General features: G+C 39.7%; 4 protein-coding genes across 6 annotated transcripts; 3 read left to right on the top strand and 1 right to left on the bottom strand.

Moving 5' to 3' along the window:
• The first annotated feature begins 1,337 nt into the window (after positions 1-1,337).
• On the top strand, positions 1,338-3,704 carry LOC106303473. The gene is made up of 6 exons (XM_013739732.1): positions 1,338-1,392; positions 1,461-1,867; positions 2,506-2,560; positions 2,643-2,742; positions 2,880-3,176; positions 3,312-3,704. The coding sequence occupies exons 4-6, from the start codon at positions 2,725-2,727 to the stop codon at positions 3,702-3,704; spliced, it is 708 nt and encodes a 235-aa protein (XP_013595186.1). The 5' UTR covers positions 1,338-1,392; positions 1,461-1,867; positions 2,506-2,560; positions 2,643-2,724.
• Positions 3,705-4,649: 945 nt separating this feature from the next.
• Positions 4,650-7,245, top strand: LOC106306014 (RNA-binding protein Musashi homolog 2-like). Of its 2 annotated transcripts, XM_013742467.1 has the most exons (12): positions 4,650-4,796; positions 4,934-5,073; positions 5,156-5,245; positions 5,308-5,373; positions 5,459-5,524; positions 5,616-5,701; positions 5,793-5,838; positions 5,941-5,995; positions 6,114-6,374; positions 6,451-6,578; positions 6,656-6,925; positions 7,005-7,245. In XM_013742467.1, the coding sequence occupies exons 2-12, from the start codon at positions 5,056-5,058 to the stop codon at positions 7,065-7,067; spliced, it is 1,149 nt and encodes a 382-aa protein (XP_013597921.1). In that variant the 5' UTR covers positions 4,650-4,796; positions 4,934-5,055; the 3' UTR covers positions 7,068-7,245. The 2 variants fall into 2 exon arrangements, with proteins under 2 accessions (XP_013597921.1, XP_013597920.1); XM_013742466.1 differs by having other exon boundaries at positions 4,677-5,073.
• Positions 7,191-8,904, bottom strand: LOC106306013. 2 transcript variants are annotated; one of them, XM_013742464.1, is made up of 4 exons: positions 8,156-8,904; positions 7,758-8,055; positions 7,601-7,682; positions 7,191-7,525 (listed from the first exon to the last, which is right to left on the bottom strand). In XM_013742464.1, exons 1-4 carry the CDS (start codon positions 8,706-8,708, stop codon positions 7,283-7,285), a joined length of 1,176 nt encoding a protein of 391 aa, XP_013597918.1. In that variant the 5' UTR covers positions 8,709-8,904; the 3' UTR covers positions 7,191-7,282. The 2 variants fall into 2 exon arrangements, with proteins under 2 accessions (XP_013597918.1, XP_013597919.1); XM_013742465.1 differs by having other exon boundaries at positions 7,758-8,046; positions 8,156-8,902.
• Positions 8,905-12,487: 3,583 nt separating this feature from the next.
• LOC106303729 (heat stress transcription factor B-1-like) lies at positions 12,488-14,051 on the top strand. Its single transcript, XM_013740039.1, has 2 exons — positions 12,488-13,091; positions 13,191-14,051. Exons 1-2 carry the CDS (start codon positions 12,882-12,884, stop codon positions 13,797-13,799), a joined length of 819 nt encoding a protein of 272 aa, XP_013595493.1. The 5' UTR covers positions 12,488-12,881; the 3' UTR covers positions 13,800-14,051.
• Positions 14,052-14,141: the final 90 nt, after the last annotated feature.

Raw genomic sequence — 14,141 nt, 5'->3', positions numbered from 1 at the left:
GAGCTCGGGGGAGAGAGCTCAGGAGAGAGAGCTGGGGAGATAGCTCGGGGGAGAGAGAGCTCGGGGAGCTCGGGGAGAGAGCAACTCGGGGAGAGCTTACTCGGGGGGGAGAGCTTGCTCTGGGCTTGGGGAGGGAGAGCTCGGGGGAGAGCGTGGCTCGGGGTCGTGGTTCGGGGGAGATTATCATATCGTTAGAAATTATCATCTTTTGATCGTTAGAGATTTATGTTTTTGTCTTTTTGTCTTTTTGTATTATTCACATTTATGTTTATTTAGCTTTTTTTTCTAATTGATCTATCTGATTAAAAAAAATTGGGTCTCACAGCGTAATTACATAATGTAAAACTAGTTTGGAAACTATACCATGAATAGAAAAAACAGTAAATACATGTGTTTTACTATGATTTAGGGTTAGTTCAAATTGTGTGCTTTTGACATGAATATATGTTAGTCTCGTTAGAGATTATCAGTCTTTTTGTCTTTTTGTATTCACATTTATGTTTATTTAGCTTTCTACTTCATCTATAAAAAAAATTCAATATTTGTCAAAAACCTTTTTTGACTAAGAAAAAAGTCTTAGGGGCTTTATAGCGTAATTACATAATGTAGTTTGGAAGCTACAATGTGTTATTACCATGAATAGACTTTAGAAGCAGTAAATACATGTGTTTTAGTGTGATTTAGGGTTTGTTCGAAATGTATGCTTTTGACATGAATATATGTTAGTCTTGTTAGAGATTATCAGTCTTTTTGTCTTTTTGTATTCACATTTATGTTTATTTAGCTTTCTAAATGAATCAAAAATTCAATGTTTTTCCTATCAAAAACCTTTTGATTAAAAAAAATTCCTAGGGTTTTACGGTGTAATTACATAATGTAAAACTAGTTTGGAAGCTACAATGTGTTATTACCATGAATAGACTTTTGAAACAGTTAATACATGTGTTTTACTGTGATTTAGGGTTAGTTCGAAATGTATGCTTTTGACATAAATATATGTTAGTCTCGTTAGAGTTTATTAGTCTTTTTGTATTCACATTTATGTTTATTTAGCTTCTAATTGATCTATCAAAAAAATTAATGTATTTCCTGTCAAAAACCTTTTGATTAAAAAAAAATTCTTAGGGTTTTTACAGCGTAATTACATGATGTAAACAGTGAACACATGTGTTTTACTGTAATTTAGGGTTTGTTCGAAATGTAATGCATGTTAGGTGCTGTTCGTTTGGTTGCCGCAGGTACCGGCGGCAGCGGCAGCGTCAACATTCGGCGTCAATTCCTGTTCGTTTCGTTACCGCAGACAGCTGCGTCTGACGCCGCGTCCGAACGCCGCGTCTTGCGGCTGACGCCGATAAAACCTGCGGTCGCGACATAAAACCTGCGGCCAATAAGGTAATTTACTATTTTACCCTTACTATGTTTTAGTATTTACAAAAAACCTAAACCTAAACTTGACGCAGTCGGGGAAAGTGACGCAGCTCCATCTCTATCTCTCTCTCTCGATCTCCATTCCTAGAACCAGTGAAGATCTTGAGAGCTCTCTCCATCTCAAGCTCTCTCTCCATCTCGAGCTCCCTCCATCTCAACCTCTCTCTCCATCTCGAGCTCTCTCCATCTCGGGCTCTCTCTCCGTCACGAGCTGTATCCATCTCAGGCTCTCTGGCTCTCCCTCTGTCACGATCTGTCTCCATCTCGGGCTGTCTCTCTTCTCTGAAGAAAACCCATCTCCGATCTCATCTCCAAGCTCTCTTACCCATCTCCGATCTCATCTCGAAGCTCTCTTACCCATCTCTGATCTCATCTCCAAACTCTCTCTTCTCCGAGCTCATCTCATCTCCAAGCTCTCTCTTCTCCTTTTCTCGTTGAGGTACGTTTGATGCTAGTCAAATAGAGTTTCAACATTCTGATTATTTGAATCTCTGATGATTGTTTGATGCTCCCTAGTGAGTCTTTTTGTGATATATCTTTGGTTTCATTGTGAAAGAGGCCTAGCTGTAACTCCCTTTCTTTACCTTCATGGTTCCATTGCTGGTCTGTTCTTTTAATATAAACGATGGGTTGTCTTCTGAGTGTAGCTTTTGGGGTTTCTAAATTTAAAGTGCAGGCTACAAAAACATCCTATTGTAGTTAGTACGTATTGGTTTACGAGTCTGCACTCATGGGGAAGCTTAAAGGGTTGCTTCTTAGTATTAAATTGTTTTAAGAAGTTAACATATGCCGAGTCAAGTAGAAGTTAAATTGTTTCTGTTTCCTGGAACATTGTTGGAACGTTGTTTGGTCTTATTTGGAGAAAGTAGACGGCTTGACTTGATTTTTCAATTTTTTAATAATTTGTGTGTGTTTAGGGAACACTCAACGTATGCTTCAAACTGTGGATTGTGAATGATTTTTATTTATGCTTTTCTTCCATATTTGTTTAAAATTTATAAAGTATTTATTGATCATAAGATCTTATGTGTTTTGATTCATTGATCATAAGCTCCATTTCTCTGCATCTTTTTGCAGGCTCTCTCATTTCAGGCTCCATTGATCTCAGGTTTGCTCAGACCTAGTGGAAAAGGTGACTAACAAGTGCAAATATATTTTACTACTTGTTCCAAAACGTGAACACATTGCTTATTCTCTTTTTTTTTTTTTTGCAGACTCAGATCTTCTCAAGCTCATTCTCTCAAGCTCAGACCCTCTCAAACTCACTCTCTACTGCTGTTCCTCTCACTTTTTAAGATGTCGACGTCAAAAGATGTAAGTTTCTCTCACACTAGTCTTAATGCTTGTATTGAACTGTCTTTAGGTTGTATGGAACTGTCTTTAGGCTGTATGGAACTGTCTTTAGGTCTTTTAGGTCGTATGCTTAAGGGTCTTGCTTTGGTGTGTTTTAGAATTGGAAACCTGAGGAAACTAGGTATTTTTTCCAACTCTACGCGGAAGAGAGAAGAAAAGGAAATAAGGTTGGTCAGCAAATGAATAAAGTAGGAAAAAAGAACATCATGGATGCGTTTGAGCTGAGGTTTAAGAAGGGATTTTCCGATTGGAAGAGGGACTACAAGAACAAGTACGACAGCAGCAGAAAAAAATACATCAGGATTAGGATGCTGACTCAGAACAGGACAGGACTTGGGTATGATAACATGGGAAGGATCGACATGTCAGATGATTGGTGGAAAGAGCGCGAAAGGGTCAGTTTCTCATTTTCTCTTTTGTGAACTTAGCTGTTAAAATGTACTTGTGTTGAAATAATTGAGCTTATTAGAAGTTTGTGACTGATTCTATCACTGATTTTATCACTGACTTACTCTTTCTGTGTTATATAGGAGTGTCCAGGAATTAGAAAAGCCTTCTGCAAAGAAATTGATAACATGGATATGTTTGAAGCAGAATTTGGTGGTGTAGTAGTTACTGGAGCAGAAGGTTGGAGTGCTCAACATGGAGAAGCAAGCTTGAATTCGAGAGTTGGTGGAGATATTGCTGAGGATGAAGCTGATTCTCAGCCAGCAGCAGAGACAGAAACCCAGGGCCAAGCTCCTCGCCAAACTCAACCAGCAGCTCAGACTCATTCTGGAGGTTCAAGAGCAAAACGAAGGCGTAAGGAGAAAGATGTGGCTGTGGAGGCATGTGAAAAAAGGACAGCTGCTCTTGAAGTGAAGAATATGCTAGCAAAACAATTGATGGAGCGTGAACAACCATTCAGTGTTGAGACCGTATAATTGACCAAAAAATTATTATCAAGTAAACATAATATTTTAATGGATGTAAATATGTTTAAACTACACTTGATTTATTTAAATACAATTTTATAAAAAAATTAAAATAAATCTGAAAAAATGAAAATAGCCGCTGCGTCTGTCAAACGAACAACCCAAAAATCTGCTTCCTGCGGTAGCGTCGGCGTCGACCTCAACTTCGTGCGTCTTCTAAACGAACAATAATCTGCGGCAGCGTCAGCGGCAGCGTCTGCGGCAGCGTCTGCGTCAGCGTCTGCGAAACGAACAACAACTGTTTTCATTGACGCTGCCGCCGCCGCCGACGCAGACGCTGCCGCTGACGCCGAAACGTGCAGCAACCAAACGAACAGGGCTTTAGTCTCGTTCATTAAAAAATTTCCTCATCGCAACAGATCCCTTTTTTTTGTATGCTTGACATGATTATATGTTGTCGTATTAAAAAAAGATTATATATTGACAGTTTATCCTTGTTGACCAAAAAATGTTTCTCTTAATGAGAAGAGTCTCATGATTTACGCCAAAGAAAAGACGATACGTTTGTTAATACACAACTTTCTCGACGTATTTAACATTTCAACTCTTCCAATCGCTGCCGTACGTGTCGGATAGGCATCATCTAAGAGAGAAAGAAACATAGCAGATTAAGATACATTTTACTGATGAACCTGAAACAAATACCAAATCTTGTTATTTATTTATTTTTTATTTTTTTTTGAACACACCAAATCTTGTTACCTAATCACATTATTTTTGACTTTTGAGCAAGGACATGGTTGCGTCATAATTAAATTGTGTGATAAAGAAACATTGAGGATGATCCTAAATCAAAATTTATAAAACCAGTAAACATTAAGGCCCAGTAAGAGGATGAACTAAAAGCCCAAAACATTTAAAATAACAAGAAGGGTTTGCGTGGGATACGATACACACGTGTCACCAATCGCAGAACGTTTTATCGCAATTAGTTTCAGTTTCAGTTTGGTTTCGAAAGAACCAAATCCAGACAAAAGTGGTTCTGTCTGAATTCATTCGCCAAGGGAAGGGAAGAGAGAGCGAGCGAGAGAGATTCGAAAGGTCAGTGTGTGAGTTTTCGCAAATAATCTAAGGATGATTGAGTTTAGTATCGGAGAGGATCAATCCGATGATTTAGTGTTTAATGATGTAATCAATCTTTATGTGTGAGAAAGAGATGTGGTTTGTGTGGTTTGCAGGAGGAGTGTGAGAGAGATAGTAAGAGAGGGAGGGGGGGGGGAGAGAAGAGAGAGGTTTCGTGAGTGTGTGTTAAGAAGGTTTCAAATCCAATCCAGATCTACCTCATCTCGTTACTCATCTGATGGAAAGGAAGCTTGTGGTAATTTGGTCTTTCTTAACTTTGGGGCATTGAGCTCAATTTTTTTAAGATATTTAGTGAGATTTGGATGATTGCTTGGTAGGTGTTGGGAATCCCGTGGGAAATTGATTCAGATGGGCTTAGGGATTACATGTCCAAATTTGGAGATTTGGAGGATTGTATCGTCATGAAGGTTTGTCATTTGACTCTCTTTTGTTTTTTCATCATCTGAACGACATGTATTTGTGTGTTTAGGATCGATCAACCGGAAGATCTCGTGGCTTTGGATATGTCACTTTTGCTTCTTCTCAAGATGCTAAGGTGAAAGAATTGCATTTTTTTTTTTCATTGGTCGCTGCATGCTTTTGCGATTGGTATAGCTGTCTTACTGTTTGAGTGCTTGTAGGACGCTCTGAAAGGTGAACACTTTTTAGGGAACAGGATCCTGGAAGTCAAAGTGGCTACCCCCAAGGTTAGTTTCATTGTTTTTTAATCTCTAACACAAGACAATTTTCTCATGCAATATTTGTTCAAGAGGGTTGTTGTGTATGTGATTATGACAGGAAGAGATGAGACAGCCTGCAAAGAAGGTGACGAGGATCTTTGTTGCTCGTATCCCTCCTTCAGTTTCTGAATCAGATTTCCGAAGGTATACTCCTATTTGCTTTACTGTGGTTTCTAATAATTGTGGAGAGAGAGTATAATCATCATTCCTTCCTTGTCTACTCTTTCTTATTCAGACATTTTGAGAAATATGGGGAAATCACAGATTTATACATGCCTAAGGTAATCTCATCTATAATGCATTATCTATCTCTGTGGCTGATTAGTGATAATAGCCAAGAGTTTGTGGTGCCTCCTGGAATTGATATCATTTTCCCATTTTAGGACCACAACTCCAAGCAACACCGAGGCATTGGGTTTATCACATTTGCTACTTCCGGTCAGTTTTTGCTTATATATATTCTTCAGAATTGGTTTTATTTACATTGTTTTGATCATCAAACTCATGAGAAAGAAGAAACCTTCTCTTTTTTTTTTTTTTTTTTTTGTGATTTCAGATTCAGTGGAGGATCTGATGGAAGACACACATGATCTGGGAGGCACAACAGTCGCTGTTGATCGAGCAACACCAAAGGAGGATGATCCTCCTCCTAGGCCACCTCCAGCTGCTAGAATGCAGCGCCCACCCGTGGCGGTTGCAGGTGGGTTTGGAGCTCCAGGTGGTTACGGAGCTTACGATGCTTACATCTCCGCTGCTACAAGATACGCAGCTCTCGGTGCTCCTACTCTGTATGACAACGCAGCCTCCTTCTATGGAAGTAAGACTTCACTTTATATACTAATTACAAACAAATGAATAATCTGAAAAAAATGAAATCTTCAATGTGACTTTAGGAGCTGAACCAACGAGGGGAATAGGAAACAAGATCTTCGTCGGACGCCTTCCTCAAGAAGCTTCCGTTGATGATCTCCGTGACTACTTCGGTAGATTCGGCCGTATCCAAGATGCTTACATTCCGAAGGTTAGTTATAAATTTAGAGAGAGAACTCTTTATGAAATATGTTTTGAACATTCTTTTCTTTTTTTTTTTGTTAATAGGATCCAAAGAGAAGTGGACATAGAGGTTTCGGATTCGTGACCTTTGCTGAAAACGGCGTTGCGGATCGTGTAGCCCGGAGGTCTCATGAAATCTGTGGGCAAGAGGTAGCGATAGATTCAGCAACGCCTCTTGATGAAGCAGGACCTATCGCTGGTGGAAGTTCAACGTTAAGTTCTTCTTCTTCTCGTCCTGAGTATTTTGGTGGCTATGGTGGAGGTCCAGTGCGTGCTTTTGGTCGAATGTATGGAGGAGCCATGAGCTTGGACGATGTGAGTACATACACTAATCTAAAGATTCTTTATATATTAACCAAATATGATTCTGATTTTCATTTGGTTGGTATACTAGTGGGGATATGGAGTGCCGAGCGCAAGACCATCAAGATCAGACTGGAGGTACCGGCCATACTAATATGCCCACCAGACAAGACATTATCATTAGCTCTTGCTTTGTCATTTGTATTAAGCTTCACTCATCAGATACATTTATCTATTTTTACTTTGTTATGGTGAACCTTCTTTGTGTTGGGATGAGTTTAAAACAGATAAAACCTTTACAAGAACATTTGCAGTGTACATTTTGTTGTTTCTTTTTGTTCAAATTTGTGTTTTTAGAAAGAAACAAATTTAGAGGGCAGAGGAAGATTTTCTGCAATCAACACGAGGAGCAAAGCAAGTCATGAAAGGTGACATGAAAGTATGTCTTCTTACAAGATGAGTAGTGATCTTCGCCGAGTTTCTTGATATTTGTTCATGGTCACCACTAGATACTGCAGTACCTCTCCTCATCTCTTGTGCTTTCACCTTAGCTGTTTGAAGCTTGCTCAAGATCTTATCCATTGATGCTGACTTCTTCTTCTCCAGCTTCACCTGTGTGATTCATCAAAACCAAAAACATATTCAATTACAACTGTTAATGTTTATATAGAAGTTTAAAGTAGGGACCTCTAGCTTTCTCATGGCGGCTTCTGCTTTAGCCTTCTGGAGATTCTCCCAAGCTGCTATCTTCGCTTCCTCTCTATGCAACCTGCAAAAAAAACATTCACATTAAAAAAAAAACTGACCAAAGAAGACACATGCAACAAAAAAAAAGATTGATTACTTAAAAAGAGTCATGGCTGGTTCTGAGATATCCCATGAAGCAGAGTTGGCTTCGGCCTCAGGTTGAGGATCTCTCCTGATAATCCTAGAAGAAGAAGACATGACTCTTCTCTTGGGATGCTTGATCAACCTTGCTCCTTTATCCATCTTCACTTCTCTCACTTCCCCACCACCTCTACAAGGAGGAGGCTCAATCACAGAAACAGATAGCTCTTGAGGAGAATGATGATTATTATTAGGAGTCATCTGAGTAGCTATATCTCTTCTTGTAACCACCTCTTCTTTCTCCTCTGCATAAATTTATCAAACCAAAGCTCAGATCTTTGGCCATAGTTTCACAATAATCAGAGATCTACAGATAGAGTTATTATTTATATAATTATAATTATTATTAATTACCAGTATCAGTTTTGGAGCTGAGTGATGAAGTCTCTTCACTCATCAAATCAGCACAGCTCTGGCTATGTCCATGCCCACCACCGACACTCCCTCTGAACACCCTCTCCGCCTCCAAAACACCAGTGGAGAACGGCGAGCCAACCACCATCAAACCCTTCTTAAAATTCCCCTGAGGAGGAGCTTCCACCGCCCGCATCATCACCATCCTCGGATGCGGCAGCGCGGGAGGAGGAGGAGGAGGAGCAATGGGACCGCTTTTGGACTTCTGCCGTCTCTGAGGGTTTGTTGTCACCGCGGGGCTACAAATCCACCGCTCGGCGTCTTCCCATTTCGACGGTATCGCTCTGCCGCTGTAAAACGGCGTCGTTAAAGCGGAGGCGGAGCCGATGCGGCGACGAGGGGCTTTGATTGTGGAAATGGAAGAAGAGGAAGGAGGTGGAACTCTCTCGGAGCTCCATCCTTTGTTGTTATCGGTATAGCTCGGAGGAGCTCCGGGACTTAGAAACCCACCACCGAAGCTGCTAGAATAAGATGAAACAGATGTCTTTCTCATGTTATGTTCGGTTTTCTCCAGAGACGGAACAAAAAGGTGAGAGCTTGAAGATGGTTAGTGAGAGAGTGATGTAAACTGTAAAGAGAGGATGAAGAAGATCTCCGTTCTCAAAAGGTGAGAACTTTGAGAGACGAGAGAGTTTCTTTGTTAGCATTAAGACATGTGTCGTGGCTTGTCCGATCGGAAAGAGAATAAGCCAATTTAATTTTTTTTTTTAATATTAAATTGGGAAGGAAAACAGTAAATATAGAAAAAATAACAGATTTAACTGCCGTTAAAGCTACACAAAGCCACAATTCTCCCATGTGACCATTTTTATTTGTTTGTCTTTTCGATAAATTTCAGACCTTTTTGTCTTTTCTGTTAACAAGCTTCCCGCATTTCTTTTTTTGTTATGTAGATTTGCATGTAACATTTCATGGAACCCTCTGGCTGCTCCGGAGGTTTAGAGTTTTGAAGTTTATATCAAAGATTTTATATTCTTAAGCTGGGCCGGTGCCTCCTATCTTTTGAAATGGGCCCCAAGGCTCCAGTGAAAGCCACATGATGTGTTGTAAATGGAGAATGAGAAACAACGTAAGCTTTCAAGTTCTTAAGAGCAATATTGTATTTTGCTTAATCGGGTAGTTGAAGCTTGTGATTGATCAATGGTGGTGGTGGTGGTGCCCAAACAAATTTTGGGATGATCACTTGTGTTTTGAGGTGAGTATAGTGGCAACGTATGACGTGAATCATATGGCATTGGCATACATAATAATTACATTGAATGACTGATCAGATTGCAATTTAAATCCCATTTTTTGGACCACTTTGTTTGAGAGGTTATAAGAAGAACATGTTGTATTTTTATGTTATCTATATTGCATTTTAATGTGTTCATGAATGTTGTAGACTTGTAGTGGAACTCATACATTCTAAATGCTCAACAAATGTAATCATACAATAACCAGACTTATCTTTCAAGTTCCATCAAAAAGATTCGTGGAAAATGAAAGAGTTACGTTTCAAATCGATGTTTATATAACACGTGTCAGTGTGTTTTAATTTTTCCTTTTCACTGTTGTAGTTATTAGGTAATTTTTTTTTTTTTTACACAAACTTACTTTATTCATAATCAACTTTCTTCACTACAACTACAAGAGGGAATTATCCATCTTCTTTTGCAATAAGCATAAACACAAACATGTAAATAAGCCAAATAAGATAGGTCTTCAAGGGAAGATGACAGCGAATTCGAGACGATGCTCGAATGCGTCGGGAAAGCTTTCACGTCGTACAGCTCGAGAATAGTCACATTAAGTGACGTTGGAGTCCAAACCCCATCTACGAGAACTACCAAGGTAATCTCGCTTGTATCTTCTGGTCCCGTAGAGACCGCTCCGCAAGATGACAAAACGATGAAGAAACTGAAACAAACGCTCGACAGCAAGTCCGAGGAAGCACCTCTTGCCATATGAAGAGTGTACGGTGGTAAAGGTTTTTCCTCATAAGAGGAGGATGATCGAATTAGAACAATACCCGGTGAACTCACTGAACTCTCTGAAAAACTAGCCCGAACCCAGGTGCCATAGAAAGTTGGATCACAAATTCTTCTGAAACAATTGGGTCTTGGCAGATTGCTTCTTGGGCTGACAAAAGACATCCCATACTTGGGCCAGGCCCAAACTAAAGGGGACAGTGAAGCGCTAAGCAAAATCAACACGAGCTTAGAATCGACATGTTCATCGGCGCCGTACAAGTGGTCACCGGAAGATCTTTGTCGGAGCGGAATAGTACCACCGTCGAAGAGACACCACAGTGGGGAAAAGAGCACCACTTTAGAAGGTGGGGAGGTTGAAGCGTCACTGAAAGGACTCGGATCTGAACTCGTGGTGTTTATGGATCTGTCGCCGGTTAGATGAGGAGCAGCTGAGCACAGTGGCCTATGGGACTCAAATCTCCTCAGAGACGAAGAGATAAGGTGTGTTGGTTGAAAACGAAGCTCCATACACGGTTGAAAGATTTGGACCAAGTCGACAGCTTGGCTTGACAGACGACAACCAGATGGAAGTACGACGGGATCTGAACCCGAAGACCATAGCAGAGCGGCGGCGAGAGAATCCTCTCGACTCATCGCTGGAAGAAGGACTACCCGGAGTGGAAGGACCGCCGAGAGAAGCACAATGAAGAGTCGAAGCTCTCGTCTCCATCGTAGCATCCGTCGAGATCTACTTCCTCCGACAATCCACAGAAAACGAACTGGTAACAAGCAAAGCAAGCAGTGAAACAAGAAACAAAGGATCGTGTTGAGGACCAGCACCGTCGAGGAAGCCCCGCGCCGGCGAGAAAACGCGTCGCCGGCGCCGGAGCACATGGTTCGTGGAGACGCCTTGGAGATCGTGCCTGAGAGGGTTATTAGGGAACTGGTTTATGTATATCTAGTTACTAGGTAGCTATTATAATTTATAACCATTTATTACAAAAAAACCATTTAGTCTGACTTCAGATGATTTGGCCAAGTGATCAATTTTTTCTCATGTCATTGTCACCACAACCTAGAAATGAGTTGGAACTTTCCAATTTTCCATAGAAGAGTCAAATTAAAATGTTCAAAACTACCTTAGTAGCTATTTCAACATCAAGGACTTAAACTACTAGGTAATTTAATAGTTGAAGATTTTATCAGTTGAAAATTATAACCTGTCAATTGTAATTTTTGCTGATACTCATATTTTGATTATTTTCCCTTCATCACATCCACAATATTACCAACTTGAGCCATACATTACTTAATTAGAATTTCAGTCATAATTTCTAATACGGAATCATAATTTATATTCTAGGTTCGTATTTGTGTGTCTTAATAAAGTTAGATTCATGCATTCATTAAACCATGCAGGCATGCAACTATCTCGTATCTGCCGACTACCATTCTACCTGATGTATACGATTTTTTCATCCTTGATGAGTATAATTATCTAGGCATGGTACCAATGATAAGATAAAAGCCACAAAAGTGTTGGAAATAAATCCAACAATGAAGACGTAGATGTCAATGATTTTTAAGAAATTGAATTTGTCTCGAGAAGTAAGATTTACCGTCTTTGATGAATGTTATTATCAAGCCGTGGTATCAATGATGAAGCGGATAAAAGCCAAATGTTGAAAATAAATCCAAAAACGAAGACGTAGATGGTTTTGTAAGAACTTGAAATTGTTACGACTAAGATATTTTATCCAGATTGTATAGTCTAATGATACACATTGAAAACAAAAGGTGAATGAAGCTCATTGGTATCCAAATGTGGATCGAGGGTGAAATGTGTTAGGTGAACTCATTAAAATATTCAAAAGAAATATAATAGACACAAGCAAATAAACAAAGTCGCATCTTGTTGTCTCCCGTCATATTTGTTTTTGGTGAATCTCCCGTCATGTTTGAAAAAACACACTTGCATATCTGTTAAATTATATACTTTCTAGAATTAACATATATATATATATATATATTTATTTATTCATTTATTTGTGTGTGGATGTTTTTTAATTGGCCATTCGATATATTTTATCAGTTACTAAATTATGCATAATTTCAAATAATATATCATATATATGACATCAATAACATACAAAAAATTTAACTCATATATATATATATATATATATATTTTACGGCATCATTTCCTGGAATTATGAGAGAACAAATATTCAAGGGAAAACATAATTCAAAAGATGAAAAAGAAGACTCAAAAGAAGACTTTTTGAATACTTAGATTTAAGATATTATATAAAAGAAGAGGAGAAAGAAAAGATGTGTCTGAGAATTTCTAGAACCAGCATTAGTAGGTAGGATCTATAAAGCTTTATGCGTTGTTATATAATTTACCACCCCGAAAACTTTAAGCACATATAAACTAGTTTTAAGTTACATATTAAGGGGTTTACTCCGGCAAGTTATGGTCGTCGTCTCCATCTTCCTCCTCCAAAAGATCATTCCTTAAATGGAAGAAACTAAACGAAACTCCGATCTTCTCCGTTCTCGTGTCTTTCTCTCTGGCTTTTATTGCTGGGACTGGGAATTTCTCACTGCTCTCTTGCTCTTTAGTTGCTAATACTTTGTTCCGTTCTTTTCTTTTCTTTTTCTGTGTAGATTATTTTTCTTAAGTTTTTTAAAAAAAAAAAAATTCGCCGGAGATGACGGCGGCGCAGAGAAGTGTTCCGGCGCCGTTTTTAAGCAAAACGTATCAGCTAGTGGATGATCATAGCACAGACGGCGTCGTTTCATGGAACGAAGACGGAACAGCTTTCGTCGTTTGGGAAACAGCTGAGTTTGCTAAAGACCTTCTTCCTAAATACTTCAAACATAACAACTTCTCAAGCTTCATTCGTCAGCTCAACACTTACGTGAGTTACAAAAACCAAACATATGTTCTGTCTTCCTTTTTTTTTTTGGTTTAAAATTAAGCTTCTAGAAGCCTGATGAGATTCTTTATCTTGTTGTAGGGATTCCGGAAAACTGTACCGGACAAATGGGAGTTCGCTAACGACCATTTCCGGAGAGGACAAGAGGATCTGCTGTCGGAGATACGACGGCGTAAGGCAGTGATCGCGGCGGCGGCAGAGCCAAACTCGGCGGGTGATGATGATTCCATGTCATCACCCGGGTCGAAGAATCCTGGTTCGGTGGAGAACATGGTTGCTGATCTATCCGGAGAGAACGAGAAGCTGAAACGTGAGAACGACAGTTTAAGCTCGGAGCTCGCGGCGGCGAAGAGGCTGCGCGATGAGCTGGTGACGTTCTTGACGGATCAGCTGAAGGTAGGACCGGAACAGATTGATCAGATGGTTAAAGGAGGGAAATTCAAACCGACCGTAACCGAATATTGTTCGTCGGACGAAGTGAGTGACTGCGAAGGCTGCGGCGGAGACGGGGAGGAGAAGGAGGGGGCAGGTGAAGGATTGAAATTGTTTGGGGTATGGGTGAAAGGAGAGAGAAAGAAGAGAGGCCGGGATGAGAAAAACTTTGTCGTGGGTGGGTCCCATAGGACGACGGATATAAAGAACGTGGACTTTCACGCGCCGTTGTGGAAAAGCAGCAAAGTTTGCAACTGATAAAAGACGACTGCTACTAGATACTGTCCGAACAAGCGTGTAACACGTGAAATTTTAAAGTTTCCGTAAGGTGAAAAATAAGAGACGTAACGTCGAAGTTTCAGATTTTAGGATTGGGTGTTTGTATTTCAATTTTCTCAACATTCCTAATGTAAAAAAGCATGGGATTTGATTAGGTTCAAGGTCATTACAATTATTGTTCTTAGTTGAAACTTTAGAGAGGAAAAGAAAACATTTCTTGCTTTTTTTTATTTAATTTCATAGATTAATTGCAACCCTCTTCGTCAAAATATAGGTGGTTTCCATATTTTTACGTAGTTCGTGGAATAACAAAAGAATGCT

This window comes from Brassica oleracea, chromosome C7, assembly GCF_000695525.1.
Source record: "Brassica oleracea var. oleracea cultivar TO1000 chromosome C7, BOL, whole genome shotgun sequence".
In the NCBI taxonomy this organism is placed as follows: Eukaryota; Viridiplantae; Streptophyta; class Magnoliopsida; order Brassicales; family Brassicaceae; genus Brassica; species Brassica oleracea.
This window is presented reverse-complemented; position numbering and strand designations above follow the sequence as displayed.

Bases quoted from the DNA above. Each gene is read 5' to 3' on its own strand.
- LOC106306014 (XM_013742467.1), top strand. The intron at 5,374-5,458 runs GTGAAAGAATTG...GAGTGCTTGTAG, and splicing joins CTTCTTCTCAAGATGCTAAG to GACGCTCTGAAAGGTGAACA. The intron at 5,525-5,615 runs GTTAGTTTCATT...TGATTATGACAG, and splicing joins TCAAAGTGGCTACCCCCAAG to GAAGAGATGAGACAGCCTGC.
- LOC106306013 (XM_013742464.1), bottom strand. From the start codon at position 8,708: ATGAGAAAGACATCTGTTTCATCTTATTCTAGCAGCTTCGGTGGTGGG. The intron at 8,056-8,155 runs GTAATTAATAAT...TGGTTTGATAAA, and splicing joins CAGCTCCAAAACTGATACTG to TTTATGCAGAGGAGAAAGAA. The intron at 7,683-7,757 runs GTAATCAATCTT...TTTTTTTTGCAG, and splicing joins CCAGCCATGACTCTTTTTAA to GTTGCATAGAGAGGAAGCGA.
- LOC106303473 (XM_013739732.1), top strand. The intron at 3,177-3,311 runs GTCAGTTTCTCA...TGTGTTATATAG, and splicing joins GGTGGAAAGAGCGCGAAAGG to GAGTGTCCAGGAATTAGAAA.
- LOC106303729 (XM_013740039.1), top strand. From the start codon at position 12,882: ATGACGGCGGCGCAGAGAAGTGTTCCGGCGCCGTTTTTAAGCAAAACG. The intron at 13,092-13,190 runs GTGAGTTACAAA...ATCTTGTTGTAG, and splicing joins TTCGTCAGCTCAACACTTAC to GGATTCCGGAAAACTGTACC.